At 33.6% G+C, this 18452-nt stretch overlaps 2 protein-coding genes across 2 annotated transcripts; one reads left to right on the top strand and one right to left on the bottom strand.

Moving 5' to 3' along the window:
- The first annotated feature begins 1583 nt into the window (after positions 1–1583).
- LOC143574727 (NEP1-interacting protein-like 1) lies at positions 1584–3280 on the top strand. The gene is made up of 5 exons (XM_077059273.1): positions 1584–1731; positions 2297–2475; positions 2686–2769; positions 2853–3020; positions 3128–3280. The coding sequence occupies exons 1-5, from the start codon at positions 1584–1586 to the stop codon at positions 3248–3250; spliced, it is 702 nt and encodes a 233-aa protein (XP_076915388.1). The 3' UTR covers positions 3251–3280.
- Positions 3281–5339: 2059 nt separating this feature from the next.
- On the bottom strand, positions 5340–6740 carry LOC143574726 (putative protein phosphatase 2C 46). Its single transcript, XM_077059272.1, has 4 exons — positions 6428–6740; positions 5978–6345; positions 5665–5901; positions 5340–5597 (listed from the first exon to the last, which is right to left on the bottom strand). Exons 1-4 carry the CDS (start codon positions 6738–6740, stop codon positions 5340–5342), a joined length of 1176 nt encoding a protein of 391 aa, XP_076915387.1.
- Between the last annotated feature and the right edge of the window lie 11712 nt (positions 6741–18452).

Genomic DNA, 18452 nt, shown 5'->3' with positions numbered 1-18452 from the left:
TGCTCTCTCTCTCTCTCTCTCTCTATATATATATATATATATATATAGGGGAAGTATAAAATGAAAACCCACTTGAGTTGTGAAAACCCGTGAAAACCCTATGTAACATCGTTTTTTTTGTTACACACGTAATATTGTTGTTACATTTAATACAAAACATCGAAAAATAAAAAAAAACATTTTTTTGTTATTTTTTAACATTTTTTTACTAATTTTTATATATGTTTTCAGGAGAGAGAAAATGTTATATATATGTTTACATTTTTTATTAACTTTAATTGTGGACCGCAAGATTTAAACTTTAATTAAAAACATGTGGTTGAGAATGAGTTTCTAGAGTTTTCACAACTCAAGTGGGTTTTTATTTTAACATAACCCTATATATATATATATATATATGGGAGATTTCAAACGAGAACCCCTTTGAGTTTAAGAACTCGAAAGAACTTAGTGTAACGATTTTTTTTTTTGAATTTTTTTTACACATGCGTGATATATGTAGGTTACATACACGTAAAAAAGTTATAGAATATTTTACGCATCGAGTCAACTTTTTGCACATGTGTAACGGACATAAAAGTTAGTGTAACCACTTACATATTTATTCTCTCTCCTACTTTGATTTTTTTACCAGATTTAATCTTAACCACATATTCCAATTCATTTAATTAAATGTGTGGTCTATAATGGATTTCTTAAGTTCTTAAAACTCAACTTGGTTCTCAAAAGATCTCTCCCATATATATATATATATATATATATATATATATATATATATATATATCTTTTAGATTTAATAAATAAATAATTTAGTTTTAAGTTTTAACTATTAAAATTAAAAATGTCTTTTAATTAAATAAGTAAATTACTAATTTGCCCTCATGTGCAAGTCATATGACCAGACTTAACAATGAAATTTAGTGTGGTTAGGTCAAAGGATAAACACTGTTGGAATTTGAAACGTAAAGGATATAGCAAATCAATTTAGAAGACAAAGGATAACGATGAAATCTAATACAAACATAAAGGACAATTTCTGTAGTTATGTCTATTTAATATTGACCGTTGAATTGTTGTGAATGGTCTCAAATACTTCATATCCTTTTTAAAAACATATCCAACACGTAGGGGACTAACACCCTAACCGTAAACTGTCCACCCCTCCCTCATTCCTCCTCTCTCTCTCAATGCCCGACCCCGACCATAACACACGGGCTCCACCTATAGATTCGACTAGCTTGGCTCCCCAACAAACGGCTCCTCTCCATTGACAAACGATCCGTTGAAGATGGGCCAAGTAAAAGTCACTTTATTTATACAAAACTTAAAAAGAGAAAGTCTTAAGATATGATGAAAGTTATAAATACATTTACAGGTCTTGATTCCCACACAATACAATTCTTTGCTTAAGCATTGAACAAGACAACACTAAACCCGTGATCTCCTTCCTTCAAACCCTCTCTCTATAGTCTATATACACACACACACACACACACACACACAATCAATCTCTATTAACCCATCGCATATACATATATATATCAAGAAACCCACCCTCTTATTCTTATCTTACAAAGAAAAGAATGGATTTTTACACACACCCATCTCAAGCTTCTTCATCCTTTTCGTTTCTAAATTTGATCACAAAAGTCAAAGATTTCTTCAGCTCTCTGCTTTCCGCAATTCTTGGAAACCTTCTCTCTGCAATTTTCACCTTCTTCTTCGCATTAGGTAAATTTTTTCAATTTCATGTCTTCTTGTTGACAAATTAGGGTTCAAAATTGGGGCTTTCTGTAAAAAACACATTCAAAATACTAGATTAGATCGATCACTACTTTTTATCATACTTTTAGGCTCGTTTATTTTATCAATCGAGCTGAAGAACAGAGCTCGAGCTTGGCTTGTTAACTTTTTATTTATCTTTTACTAATAATAATAATAATAATAATAATAATGTATAGAAGACAAAAAATATAAATTTTAGCATGCATCTAAAACACAGTTTTTTAAACAAGAGAATTTATGACACAATATGTATTAGCTTTATATATATATTTTTTTAAAATCGAGTGGCATATTATGTGTATTTCTTTTGTTTTTTCTTCTTCTTCTTATTATTATCATCATGAAAATTCGGGGTTTAATCTAAACAAGCCGATGAGCCGAGCCAAACGTAGCTCGGGCTTGGCTCATTTAGATACAAGCTTTTTCCAAGGGAAGGCCATGAACAGTTTGAACAATTCTAATCTTTTCGCCTCTCGATTGAAGCTAATCGCTGGTGTGTTTGAATTTGCAGTGGGCACTTTATTAGGAGCATTGACTGGTGCTTTGATCGGTCAAGAAACTGAAAGCGGGTTCGTTAGGGGTGCTGCGGTTGGCGCCATTTCTGGTGCTGTTTTTTCAATCGAAGTGTTTGAATCTTCTCTTCTTTTATGGCAATCTGATGAATCTGGGATAAGATGTCTTCTGTACTTGGTGAGCACTTTTATTTTCCAATTCACACCAATTAAAAGAATAATAACTATGAGTCGGTTTCTACGCTGCTGAAATGAGTTCAATCAGAGTTTGTTTGAGCCGGTTACGGATAAAAAAAATTATTTTTAAGCTAGCTAGACAAACTTTTTATTTGATCCTCATCCTAATAATTATATCCCTTTATCTAATATTGCGTTGCGTTTCCAACAGATTGATGTTATTGTAAGTCTGTTAAGTGGAAGACTTGTTCGCGAACGGATGGGGCCCGCAATGTTAAGTGCAGTCCAAAGCCAGGTAAAGTTTGAAATCTTTCATTAAGTGTGTAATTTGTTATTTATTTGTTTATTTTGTTATTGATGTTTACGAGTTTATTTTAGATGGGTGCGGTCGAAACAAGCTTTGCAGAGGTTCATAACATATTTGACATTGGTGGATCTAAAGGTTTGCCTGAATATTCGGTTGAGAAGATACCGAAAATCATGGTTACTAGAGATAATATTTTGGATGATTCGGGTGAGCGGGTTTCTTGCTCTGTGTGCCTTCAGGTAATAGAACTTCTTTTAGCAATTCTGTTTGTGTTTAAATAACTTTTTTGAAAAATATTTGTGTTAAATGATCAAAAAAGTGATAATATTTGGTTTGTTTTTTTCAGGATTTTCAACTTGGAGAAATTGTAAGAAGTTTGCCACAATGTCATCACATGTTTCACTTACCCTGCATCGATAAGTGGCTTATAAGGCACGGATCTTGTCCGTTATGCAGGCGTGATCTCTAAACACCCTTCTATTCTCTGTAAATTCTGGAAACGAGACATTTTTCATATTTTGACACGCATATGTTTCTTTATATGTCAATATACGGCTTTACTTTGATTTGTATATGATAGTGTATGTAGTTAGGTTATACAGTATATGTATCTTGATACCTTGTGAGAGTCAGATTAGTTGTATAAAACATAACATTACATTCTATCCCTTGTGGTTCTGCCTCTGTTTTGAGAATTTGTACTGTTTATTTGAATAATGTTCATCGAGTTTTCATTTTTGAAAGTGTAGTATCAATCTGTTTGGTTTGGTTGTTGGTTAATTGTGTAAAACGATTCTTTAACCGAATATTGTGCCTTCGTGTTTGGGCTCGGCTTACTTCAATACAAATTTGGAGTTTGATAAAAATCATGGTTCCTCCCTTAATGATACTCATCTCTTATGAAAATACATTAAGAAGTTTGTTCGGTTTCTAATCATTCAATTATCTATCTGTTAGTTTCAGTAGTGTAAATGTATGCAACTGAAAGTAAATCTAGAGGTCATTTATCAAAATATTAGAGTTGAGTCCAACTTCCGTCTATGTGGTTTGACGAAAACTGTTACTTTCATCTAAAGGTTTAAACTTTGCCTGTGCACACTGTGGTTTGTGTTTATTGTTATTAGAGTCCACTTGGCTAACACTATTAGTAGTTATTTGTTAACTTGAATGGCATTTTAATATATTATATTGTCATGCTTGTGGATTTTCAGTGCATTTTTTGGTCGTTTATAAGGTTGTGTTTCGTAGATTTGGTGATGAAAGATGGTAGTTGGTAGGTAAGGTGTTCATTGATGAAAAGCTTATCCACTTTCTACTATCCATATGCATATCTTTAGCCACCATCTATTTGTTACCAAGATTTAGTAGTCGAAACAATAATAATTGAAAAGGTACACCATTATATCCTATCCTTAGCCTTGATCATTTGACTAAACTGCTATGTAGTTTGTTGCAATATGTGCATAATATATAGCATGATTTGTTAGAGTTGCATCTCGATGACAACATGGTTTAGGATATGAGTTTGTGGAGATGTATGATTAGGATTAAGGATTTTTAGTCGATGTTTTGTATTGTCTTCGCTTTGTCTTAGGGGCTTAGATTCTCCTACCTTTTAGTTGAACTTTGCTGGTGATTGTTATCCTGAATATATGTCTATATGTTCTACGGTATAATGTGTTGTATATATTATACTAGTCAACCGTTCACCATATGTGTTGTTATTGGTGAATATATGTTTTGTACGTTGCTTGTTACTGGTACGGTTGTTAATTGACTAGGTTTTTAAGAAAAGTGCTTTTTTTTAATTTTCCTGAAGGGGATATTCATCAAAATGACATTTTTTTTGTATTAAGTTGCAAAGTTACATGCTTGTACGTATGTTATGTCATTAAGTGATCTAGTTATGCAAATACGTAGCTTAAGTAATGATAAGGCATATCATTGGCCCATTGAGCCTAAGTGTATGCTTGAACAGCCTAAATAAAAGCCAAAATGGGCCTATTGAGCCTAAGATGTATCTATCGAGTATATCATTGTATGGTGAAACGGCGCAAATAAAGGCCAAGTCCTCCATGAATTAAGTACACAACGAGTTAAAGAGGCAGCTCTCTGGTCAGCCAATAGCTTAGTCCCCCCCGGCCAAACCCCACCCCGGTGGTATGTCGTTGAAACTTTGAAATAGTCTAGAGATGGATCATGATAGTTTTGTGAGATGCTATACGACTTCAAAGTTCTCGTGTAGACAAGGAGAGTATAAGCACGGGCTTGAGATGGTAAACACTAGTCGGTGAGACAATTGGGCTGTGTTAGAAAAATGTCATTCAGAACAAAAAGATTGGCTCGGGTTAACCTATAAACACTTTTTTATTCATTTTTTTAATAACAGTTCCATAAAGTGAAGAATCATAAAAGAAAAACACCAAAAAGAAAATAATAAAATAAAAATAAAAATCTAAAAACAAGATTTACACAACATAAGCTACAAAGGATTCCCTATACATCATGCAATTCAACTTAGAGAAGGTAAATTACCTTTTTAACCTTCTCTGGATTCCCTAGGCGGTTGATGGTGGCACCGCCGCCAGAGTTTTCCCCGAGAGGTTGATACCACCACCTCTAAGAGACAAAGTAGGCCCTTTCCACGAACTTCCTTTACCAACTAGATTCGAGTCTAGAAATATAACTACAACCGTTATATCATCGTGGAAATGACGCCTTACTCCCCTATCAATTTTCTTCAAATCCGCGTACCTCATCTCCCTCTTCTTCGCTGCCTCTTGTAACGCGGTTCTCACCAGCCTTCTACCAATTCCCTACATCAAAAACACTTGTTACATCATTTTATTAGAAACCTAAAACGGACCATTGCAATAGACTTACTTTACGCGGGTGATTCTGCACTATATCCACGGCTTCTTGATTACTAAGATGCTCCCAAAGACCATCCGATGCAAGTATAATAAACTGATCAGTTGGTTGGATTTCGTGCATAGATATCGACGGCTCAGAGTTGAGTATCGGCCTCCGAATCGGGTCACGCAGACGAAACTTTGCATACAATGGTTCCCTATTGAACTCCGCCTTTTTTAAGTACACATCACCTATAGATCTTGATATCTACAACATGATTTAAGATAACAATATTATTATCACCTTATCACTTTCAACAGTACAACCAACACACGGACCGTACCTGTATGAGCCCTTTTACACGCCACACATTATGTTTCAATACAACAATTTGTGGATCATCGGGATGCAAACTATGAAGCTCTTGTCTGACCGACTCGATGCTTGCATTATGTTCGGTTGATAACTGAATACCAATAACTTCACCAGTTGCCTTCACGGTTCTTCCCAAAACAGCTCGAGAATCACCTGCATTCGCTATGTAAAGTGTCCCGTCACAAATCACACCAACCAGACAACACGTTCCAACCGAAGCTAGTTGCGGTTTAACCACCCAATGCTTAGCGACAACCGATAAAAACCCCTCTTCTGTTGCGTAATACGCTTTCCGGATCACATCCATGGACATAGACTTTTGTTCTGCAGCAAACCCTACAAATTCAAACAAAAAAAAGATAAGTACCGTTATAAACTATTATCAAAACTTTATGAAATTTAAACACTGGTTACTCACTTTTGAGATTCTGAAACAGGTGATCATTAACGTAACGGGACGTTTCAGGTCCACCATGACCGTCATATACTCCAACAAACGTCCCGTGTGGACCCGAATCGAGTAAGCTCAGGGAGCCGGACTCAATCTGGCTTTGATCTTCAAGCAGCATATTGGCTTGAACCACAGTCATTGAGTAGTCACCATGGATATGTTTCCCCAAATCTTTATACCATAAAAGACCATCCTGTCGGCCGACGTCTGAACCGATATCATAGCGGTCCGAAGACGGAAACCAGCAGGATGCTAAAATGTTCATCAATTGTGATACCATCCCTCCTCCTCATCTCTCAACATCCAATATCTGATGTGGAAAAAAACCCCCCTAAATATATAAGCTCCTCAAATTAGAATGTTCTACTCATTGATCAATTGTCAATAATAATAATAATAATAATAACAGAACAAGGATCCAATTAGTAGAGAACAAGCTAATAGTCAAATCAAATTTCTAGGTCAACAATGAATTGGTCAAATGAAGAATATTTGAGCTTAAATTAAAAGTAATTAAGAGCAAGTAAAGTATAATTAGGGCATTCATTCATGGAAGCAGGTTGAGGTGCTGAAGCATACCAGATGGAAGAAATTGAAGTGAAACTGTGTGGATTGAGATCTGTTCATGCATCAAAATTTGAAACTTTTGTTTATAGGAGTGTGTGTGTGTGTGTACAATGTATGCGCGTGTATGTATAGATTGTGAAGTTTTGTTGTAGATATGATGAAGATATGGACAGGAGGAGGAGATGGATGAATGAGAGAGAGATATGAAATTAAAACTTTGGTATTATTATTACTATTTATAAATTCACAATATTATGGTAACAAGATTAGTTATTGTTAGCCGACGGTATGGTTTTTTTTAGGAACACTCAAGTCAAATTCAAATTTAAATTCTGAAGTCAGCGTTAGTCCTGTTAAGCATAGTCTGGCTAGAATGAAGCATCGTGGCTCTCCATATTTGAAGAATGCGATAGTCTAAACACAAAAAAGTTGTCGTTTTAAATTTATTTACTTTTTTACAAAATATATATAGTCTCACTTTAACAAAATGCTCTCACACATATTTGAGATATTGTTATTTATTAGTATAAATCATTGTCAACAAAACAATGGGTGTAGTTTATAGATTAGATGACTAAAATTCAATTTAATTATTTAATATTAATTTATTTTTTCTTTATTTAAGTTGTGTAATATTGAAATAAAAAGAAGTCTTAAAGGTCACATTAAAAAAAAAAAAAAAAAAAGACAAAAGGTTAAAGGATGAAAAGCAGCCCATTGTAAATAGCGGTTTGGACTTTTGTATGCACAACTAAAAGGTAAATAAACATGTAAATTCAAATACATAAATGAAATGAAGTTTGGATTTTGATATACCAAACTAAAAAATATATAAAAATGTGGAAAAGGAGAAATTGAAAATGGGTTTGGAGGGACGAATGGGGACGATAAATGAGCAGCTATCATCACATGCACATCCGTCCACGTGCGGGTCATGTGTTCCCACGAGTGCCAAATAAATGCTGTCTTGCATGCCAAGAAACAGCTGGACCTTTTCTTTTTATGTATGTATTATTTATTAAAAACACTTTCAACTAATGCTTCCAGGGGCGAATTAATAGAGAACTCCTTCTTAAAAAGAGAACTAGAGAACTAATAAACAAAATATTTTTAATTTAATTAAAAAAAATATTTTTAAATTTCCGTTTTTGCTATTATTCTTATATTATGTTACCATTTACTCGAAAAATACATATATAAAAAAAACGCGTTGTAGTGCACATATGCAATACATCGACTTTTTTTATTGTATATGTGCACTAGTGTGTATTTTGATATGTGCAATAATGTTGAATAACATATATGCAATTTTTTGTATTGTATTAGTGCAATAGTGTTATATTATATACAAAAATACCAAAAAAATAATATAGTGCATATGTGCATTAGTGTTGTATTACGTATATGCGATAGTTTGTTTCGAGTACAATTATTAGTGTTTGTATTTGCATATATTCAATAGTGTGTATTTGTATAATGCAATTGCGTTGTATTATATGCAATAAAACACTATCGTATATATACAATACACATTAGTGCACATATGCACTACATCGCTGGTTTTTTTTAGGAACAATATCATCTTGTTAGAAGGAGGAAAGAAAAAAAATCGCAAATTATTTTGTTTTAAAAAGTTAAAAATAGATTTTATTAGTTCTCTAGTTCTCTCTTTAAGAGAAGTTCTCTCTAGATCCCACCCCTGTATTTATATATATATATGTGTGTGTGTATATATATGTATATATGTATATGTTGTTTTGTTCATTTTTTGTTGCAGTCAATGGAGTTAGCCACACCAAGGAAAAACTAAGACGAATATGAAAATACCCAACGGGTGGAAGAATCGGATCAAGAAGCTCCTGTTAAAGTTCTCACCAAAGGCATCAACATGAATCATTATATTGATATAAATTGCTTTTTATATTTATTTCTTTTTGGTTTTGTACACGGTATTGTACTATGGTATTTCTCTTGTATAACGAGAGTATCGTTATAATTATTTTATTTTATTATTTTTAAATAATATTGTGACACATATCCTACACCAAGTCCTCTGATCTTTTTTTTTTCGTTTCGATTTATTTTATTATTATTAGATGCGATCATGCGAGTGTATCAATTTAATGTTGATAATCGATCATGACATTAATTTTAATTCCATTATAGTTTCTAGTAACAATCTTAAATGGTTACATAATGAGCCAGGTAAATTTATTATTAATAATGTGTTTAAAGAGGTAAAAACATCTACAAGAATCATTGAATAAATGTGGGTTGTATAATTGATAAAACTATTACATAAACTGTGACAATCCTCGATTTCGGGTTAAATTGTATTTATTTTGTATTTGTTTTTATGTTGTAAACCGACCCGATTTATATCCCGAACATTTCAAATATATAAAATATTGGATTTTATGTTACTAAAACACGCTTGTCTAATTTGAAAAACCCCTTTTACGGATTCGAAAACGGACTTAAACGCTCAAGATACATCAAAAACGAACTTCCGGACGCGAACCGACGTGCTGACCAGCAGCAGATCAACAGCCCATTTTTTTATTTTTTATTTTTTTGTTGTTTTGTGACTTGTCTTGACCCCTCTTGCATGCAAACCTTGATATCACACCCCATGCTTGACCCTTTCAACCCACTCTATATATACACCCCTATCCCCTTCATTAATCCTTGCTCATTCATCTCTTTCTCTTCCAATTCTCAAGTATTCAAAGGTGTTCTTCATATTTTTTTTGGCAGTTTGACTTTCCAAAGTCAAACTGACCATAGTCTTACATTATAATCAACTTGTTAACACTTATTTATACTTGAAGATTGTTATACAACATATATATAATAGCACCCTTTGTACCTTCGGTGGGCATTTCTCCGGTCTCGATCGGTTAAGTGTCCGGCCCATAAGACAAAGTTACATGGAGGACTCGTAGTAGTCCTTGATTATATATATTTTCCGCATCTAACTATCAAACTAGTTATACTTGTTTAACTTCTGCTCATCTTAGTTTTATTTTACATTTTGAGTTCCATGGTTATGGGTTTGTAGAGACTAGCCTCGGTTATTCCGGAAATAGCTCCAAACCGGAAGCCGAACTCTTGTTTACTAGTTTGTTTAAATAGTTGTATAAACATGTTTTATATAGTATTTGAGTTTCTAAAATCATTTTAATTAGTTCCATGATTATGGGTTTGTAGAATCTAACCTCGGTCTTATCCCGAAACAAGATCCGAACCGAAAACCGAACTTTCGTTTAAAGATTTTGTTGTTGACTTTTTGTATGTAAAACTTTGGTATTATTATTTATAAATTATTTTACAAGTTCTATGATGTTTGGACATGTGGTAACCATTCTTGGCCTTATTCCAAGATAAAAAAAAACCGAACCAAACCGAACTAAACCAAGTTTACTCGCTTAAGACACACAAGTGTGTTTTTAACCATTAAAGCTTATATATTTCTTTAAAAATACTTTATAAACTGATTTTAATTATTTTCACAAAGTACTCGGAATGTTGAATCCAACTTGATCTTATAACAAAGTTTGGACCGACTAAACCGTACACTCGATTAACGGACATTGTTAATTCTAAAACAATAGAACTACATACTTGGTTAAGTCTCTTTAAGATTTATTGAGTTATCTCATACATTTATTATTTTGGGAAAGTTGACTTTGGGTTTGGTCAAGTCACTAAGACCCGAACCGACCACCCGAACACTCGTTAAAACCCGTTTTAGTATCTATATTATAAAGGGACTTGTTTTCTTGCATTTTTACCCACCTTATTACTTAACATAGGTTGAGTAAAATTAAGGGCTAGATACTTTAACCCGGTTTCGAACAAACTTACATTTTTAAGGACTATTATTATAATTTCTTAAATATTTACATTTTAAACCTTAAACTTTAAATTGTTTATATTTCTTATCATTTATTTCATTTAAAGACTTTCAAGACAAATTTTCTAATACAAGACTTCATCTCCTTTAGGCTTCGTTCGTTAAACTCATCGTTCCGGTTAATTTCTAAATCATCAAATCTTTCAAGTTTATTACTTGAATGTGAGTACTTTCATCCCCCGTTTTCACTCTTTTATATTTTAGGGGTGACATTGCAAACTTATTCAAATCCAAATGATTTATATTTGAGTCTTAAACCACAAACTTTATTGTATACTTCACTTAAATAAATGCTCGATTTGGTGATTATATGCTTATATGTTTAAGTGCTACTGTGTTTACCGCTTTTGGATGGTTGATTCATAAATCCGAGTATATCTGGCATCCCCTTATAGAAAGGTGTCGTTAATGTATTCTTATTAACGATTTCATACAAAATCCGAGTATATCTGGCATCCCCTTATAGAAAGGTGTCGTTAATGTATTCTTATTAACGATTTCATTTATCTAAATTGTTGCTATTATTTATTGTTTTATATACAAGTTGTGGAATTTCATATTATGTATCTATTGTTCAAAAACTATGAAATTGCTCACCAACCTTTGTGTTGACAAAATCTATTTATGCAATGTTACAGGTTTGACTTTAGGTTGACTCGAGGACTTGAAGAAAAAAAACGTTATCGAGACTATTAGGATATTAGCAAAACGAACAATATATTATTTACTATGATTTGAATTTGGTTATTGTATGAACAAGTTATGTGACTCTTTGTGTTTTTATGAATTTAAATGAGTTGATTAAATATTGTCATTTAATAGTGTCGTGTGCGATGAACAATCGGTTGCGCCCCGACGTTTCCGTCATGGTCGGGTGTGACATAAACCCTAAGAAAAAAATAATAGTTCTTTTCTTTTCTCTTAATTCTTTCTTTCTTTTTTTAACAATTAACATCATTTTTTCTATTTTTCTTCTCGTCTTAGATGAGATTATAACCCACAACCTTTTGATTGAAAGTTATGCACATTTGTCATTAGACCAAACTAGTGTTTGTATTAATAGTTCTTATTTGAAAAAATAATAATAAATAGATATTAATTAAATGCTTGTGTTAAACGTTTGTTTTAATAAATAAAAGCATTTAAAAGAGGGCTTATGAACTCTCCTCGTTAGGATAAAATGATCCTGAGCTTTCTAACGTTCGTTCAAACCTGAACCGCCACAATCACCACGAACAACCCCCTGCCACCACGGGCTTGGTGTACCACAACTGCTACAACTATTCGTCCACATCTCTGTCAGACCCCTCGTTCTTTTCGCACTATGAAATCCTAGACTTGGGTCTTGTCACCTCTTTAATTTCTCTAGTGTCACATGCCAACCTAAGGCGGAAATACCGGGGCGTGATCCGATTATTCACAGCTCGAAGATACTATCATACATAAAATGTGACAATATCTAATTAATTATTTTATTGAAAATAAATACACACAATATCCAAACAATTTAAATACATGAATGTAAGCTCAAATAATGTTTATCTTGTTTATATCCTAAGGTCTTGTCTAAGTGTTGAACTTCAATCTTCAATACAAAGCATCCTGCATATGCGTAGAAAATGGAGTTTGTCAACAACACATGTTGAGTGAGATGATCAACAATTTTGACACAACAAATAGTTATATAATAAATAAATAAATAAATAATAAATGATAAGTGTTAAAAGCGCAAACCAATCTATGTGGTAATAATCAATCAAACCTTAACAAACCATCATAACCAAATCGTGCTAGTGTGCCAATGAATCGTTGCCAAGCGAATCGGGCATTGATTACAATGACTAACATTGTCGTTTTACCTTCGCCAAGCGAATCGGGCTCCGGTTACTAAGACAATCATATGATCATACTAGTGAGAGCCCTATACAAAGGGGATATGTTGGACCTCTCCAAATGTTATCAAGTAAACAATTAAACATGCAGGAATTAGCAATAGCATTCAACTAATATTCACACAATGATTATGTTTGCGAGTTTGTGTACATATATATAGGATAGAAAATATGACTAAGTATGCATATGTCCTCAAAACGTTTGAAAACAGTGTATAAAAGGGTAATGATCAAACTCACCTTAGATTAATGACAAGCGATTAATAAACGCGATTAACGAGCTATAAGCGAGTCGTCCACTACACATCAAATGTTATGAACAATTCAGAATGTGAGATTTTAGGATATGATAATAAGTAAAAGCGAATTTAATGCCGCTGGAATCAATCCAAACGGACGTCTAGAACTCCAGTTATGTTTGTTTTAAGATTTAAGCGAGCTGGTACTGACCAGAATCCGAACAGCGAGTCGGAAGTCGGGTTTTAGGTAGTAGCCTTAAAATTACGTTACGAGAATAAAAATCTTCTGGACCGAACATTGAATCCGACCAGAAGCATAAGAAAATGTAAAGTCAAACTAGTTGACTATTTTGTCCTTTAACGAGTTTTAAATGATTTGACCAGTCAACACCCTTCAACCACCGAAATTGATTGAAGGTTATTGACTATGGAATATGTATAAACAATTTCTATGTTTACAACTTACCCGGAAAGTGAAAGGATCGATGAGAAACGGAAGTCAAAGGTGTCCATACGCATGCAAAGTCAAACGAACAAGCATTGTTTCTTCAACGAATAAGCAAAAACCGAAGGGTTTGGTGATGGTCAGAGGTAGGTGACGGCTATGGGGTCTTTCTAGGGTTAGGATACAGGTTTGTGGCAGAGACTTATGATGTGTTTATATAGAGATTACAAAAACGAACCATATTTAGTATATTTACTCGTTTATGAAACCGAATAAGAGTTTAATGATCAAATCGACGAAATAAGTTGTAGATTTCGTGCATGAACAGTATTTTAGAGTATAGACTTGTATACTTAGTTAATTTCTTTTTCTTGGACCTTAATACATTCGATTATGTCCTAAAATAAGTGATTTGGTTGCTAAAAACAAATTAGGAAACAAAATAAGCTATTTAATTAGAAAATCTGGTACAATAACTAATAAAATTTGGCTTGGACACCAATAAAATGAAATTGGACCAGCCATAACATTTCTTGGAGTTTAAGTTTCATTAATTTAATCGAAAATAGGAAAGAATTGGCAAAAGTAGTCCCTGTAGTTCCCGAAAATGCGATTTTTAGCCGTTTCAAACGATTTTAAATGTTTTTAAGGGCTATTCAGCATAATTGAAAGTTATGAAATTATAAAATAAGTTAAACCAAGTTAAATACCAGTAAATATAAGTTTTAAATAGTTCGAAAGATCCGAATTACGTTTCCGAATCGGTTTAACAATTAACATAATTTTTTCTATTTTTTTTTCTCGTCTTAGGTGAGATTATAACCCACAACCTTTTGATTGAAAGTTATGCACATTTGTCATTAGACCAAACTAGTGTTTGTATTAATAGTTCTTATTTGAAAAAATAATAATAAATAGATATTAATTAAATGCTTATGTTAAACGTTTGTTGTTAATAAATAAAAGCATTTAAAAGAGGGCTTATGAACTCTCCTCGTTAGGATAAAATGATCCTGAGCTTTCTAACGTTCGTTCAATCCCAAACCGCCACAATCACCACGAACAACCCCCTGCCACCACGGGCCTGGTGTACCACAACTGCTACAACTATTCGTCCACATCTCTATCAGACCCCTCGTTCATTTCGCACTATGAAATCCTAAACTTGGGTCTTGTCACCTCTTTAATTCTCTAGTCTCAAGCAGCACCGCGCACGCACCATGTGCCTCCTCCTTGCTGCCATGCACCTGCGTGCATCAGGTCGACTGCAAGCTTTTCTCTTTTAAACCTCCTCTTGACCGACAGCCCATCAAAATATGTTATGATTAATGACCTACTTGAGTAATTTTTACATATTATTTTATCATGACCTAGCTAGCTAGGTCCTTAATACATGAAAGACTTGGTGATCTTACATGCTTGCTTTTCTCATTTTAGGTTTGAATGCACGTAACGTTGTTATTAATATTATAGTGTGTGCTTTTAAACAACTACAAATATCATGATTGTTAAATGAATGAATTCTAAATTTACATATTCATGCAATGTGTATATAAACTACTTAAATAAGTGAACTACATGAGTCCGCCACAAACACTGCTAAGTTAGTATGAAAGAAACTTGTTATTGTGTTGTCATGCATTAACCTTATAAAAAGTTCATCAAATATTTTTAAATGTAGGTCACGATGAGGGTACTAAATAGAACTCATGTGAATGTTACATCGATCACACTTGGTCTATCCAATTAAGACCATCGCAAACATCAAGCACTTTAATCGATGTTAGCGATCTAAGTCTTGAAGGAAGCAAAAAATAAAAAAAATTTAATGGTTAAACACAAATGTCTAGTTAAGATCTGAAATAGATCTCTTAACAACTTTAGAAGATTTTGAATCCAAAATGAATACATCTTGTAGGTTGCAAATCAAGCAAAAACCATATTTAATCTACAATTATCTCAAATAATTTCAAAACCTTAACTAACGCTCTAGATTCGACGTTCACCATAGATTAGAAATAACACTGTGATATCCTTGGTAGAAGTTACTTGTATACTTTATCAAACAATGAAAAATTGATCGGTCGACTTGTCCCTTTTTATCACCTCTCAACCTCCCACCACCAAAATCACCTTGCTCACTTTGCAACACCCTTAATCACCCCTAAGACCCGAGACCAATATCATTAATTAGATTGTGGTATTTGAAATTGACGAAACATGAGTTCAAATCGAGTTTGAGCGGGTATTTCCACATGGTTGAATCCGATGGGAATGAATATCTGGAACTACAAGTATAAGGATATAGAAACGAGTATATGATGAGGAGTAAAAGAGAAAGATAAACAAGGCCTTCATCAAGGTCTCTCCGTGCATGGTGAGAATAAGCACAAAGAGTGTGTGTATGTATTGAGAGTATGAGCCGTCACAGTGGAGATCGTGGCATAGCGTTGTTTGGGTTGGACATGGTTTTGACTTGGTTTGGAGACTAATCTATTTAGAAACTACTAGTGCATATGCTTTTATATTGATCTAAGGGGGTGTTTGGTAGAGGGAATTGAGGGGTGAGAAATGGAATTGGAAAGAATTCTCTTGTTTGTTTATGAAAGAAAGAGGTGAGAAATGGAAATAAACCATTTCCATTTCTCTGATTTTGTTTCTCTAACAAAAGCGGAGAAATGGATTTCTATGGGTTTCATTTCTCCCATTTTCCCACTACCTCTCTCTTTCTCTTTCTCTCTCTCTACGCAAATCCTCTGTCCACAGCTCCAATGGCCGACGGCGTAAGCACCTACCAGAGCGGCGGAGCCGGCGGCAAGTTCCGGAAGAAACCTAGCCGCCGTAGTTCTCACGCCACGCAGTACGATCGGCCTCCAACCGCAATCAGAAACAATAATAATAATAATAACAATAATAATAATTACTCTAGCCTATTAGCGAAGCTTATGGACCCTGCGTCTAGGCTGTTATACGCTGATGCTAATAGGTTGTTTGGCGTGTTTCGTAAGCGGCTTAATTCTCAACCTGCACAACGTTTGACAGGTTAAAAGCTTTTATCGATTAGGTATTTAGGTTAGGGTTAATTGAATTTGGATGTGGAATTAAGTTAATTGATTTTGTGTATGATTGTGCTGGATTAGATGTGGCTGTTTATGTTGATTGCTGAATGCTGATTATGTTTATTTGCTTAAGATGTGGAGGAATTTGGTTAATTGATTTTTGTGTGCGACTGTTGTTGGAATTAGATGTGGTCTTGTATGGTTTATTGGTTGTTTATGTTGATATGCTTAGGGTTCATCTGATTGTATTTGTTACCTTGTAAAAGAGCATGTTTTTGGTGCCACTTTATAGTAATTCTATCATCATGGTGGATTGTTTTGTTATTGTATGTTTACATTGGCTTATGTTTGTTTTGGTTTTAGAAAGAAAGTGCTGTTTAAACTGTAGGGGTATACGTTTAGATTTGATTTGAGTGGGTGTAGTTTTGCTATAGTTGAGGAGCTGCTATTAGATGAAATCTTCAGTTTGTTAGATTTAAGAGGGGATTTGTTTCATAGATGAGAATTGGGAAATTTTTTTCTGTTAATACTAAGTTTGTTGTTATGTTTGTGAATGTTCTTTAAAATCACCAGGGGTATGTACTTTGTAGGTTTCTGTAGATGTGATAATGGAATGTGTCCCATACAATCATACATCATATTGCGTAGATTTTGTTTCACTTATGTATTATATTTCACAGCATAAATGATGATTGTCTGGTTGTCTTTTGTGTTCATTATGTTCAGCTTTGTAAGCTTGCCATTGAGTCAAAAGCGACAGACGGGTAAATTAAGTTGACATAGAAATATAGGTTTTCAGTAAGTTTGGTTATAAGAAAAGGCATCTGTAATTATGTATGTATTCTAGCCAAACCATGCTTGACTATCGTCATGAAAAACCTTTTTTTTTGTTTCACTTTTGTTAAGAGCCTGTAATTAAGTATCTAGCTTACAGGACTGTTTATGAATGTGACTGTCTTGTGTTGACTAGAAATAAAATGTTGATATCATTGCCATTGATTTGGTAATGGCTAAGCCAATAAGTTCATAACCCACAGTAGAGGTTACAACATCGTTGGGGGATATAAAATCTAAGTTATATGGACTTCATTCTTGCTTAAAATTTTAACTGAAACATAGCAGGGTTATTGTTCAAAAAGCTGACATTAATTTCATTCACATTGCAAAAGTTTTTAAATTATGTATTACTACGAATCATAAAGTATGTATCAGCCAATAAGATTAGACAAATTTTAATTATAGTGTTAGTTATATTTATTATGGACAACCAATCAAGTTTTTATTTTTACCTTGCTGCTACCTGTTTTTTAAAATATATTTATGGTTTTTTAATTCTTTCTATGTTCCTTACTAAGGCTTTACTGTGATCAGGGACTAATGAAGACCCAAGGAATGTGTCTCAGGAAGCCGCTGTAAATGTAAGTTTATTATTTTCCATATCACATTTTTTCCCCCAAAAGTTACTTTTGCTTTGTTGTTAATAGATACCCTTTTCATCATAGCATGCTTCGAAAACTGATGCATTTACAAGTGGGACATTGATCAAACATGTAGTAGAGAGGGAGACTGTGAACTTTGATGCTGCAATTTCTACACCTGTTGTCATTGCAAGAGTAAGTTGTATTATTTTGCTTGTGGTTATTTGTTTTAGTTTTGAAATTCATCTGTAATTGGATCATCACAGGCCTTTGAAGATGATGTGGCTTCACCTGCTGAGCTGGCAAAGGCCTATATGGGGACTAGGCCTACAAAACTATCACCAATTGCGTTGACAATAGAAGAGAAAATTGAGATGGTCGAGTTGTATACTGATGGTTCAATGGGATAGTTGTGTATGGTTGAAGTATGTTTTGTATGTGAATTGGTTTTAACTA

This window comes from Bidens hawaiensis, unplaced genomic scaffold, assembly GCF_021521415.1.
Source record: "Bidens hawaiensis isolate Kalapana, Puna unplaced genomic scaffold, B.hawaiensis_p1.1 tig00027091_1, whole genome shotgun sequence".
NCBI classification, from domain to species: Eukaryota; Viridiplantae; Streptophyta; class Magnoliopsida; order Asterales; family Asteraceae; genus Bidens; species Bidens hawaiensis.
The sequence above is the reverse complement of the archived record's forward strand: the minus strand, read 5'-3'. Positions and strand labels throughout refer to the sequence as shown.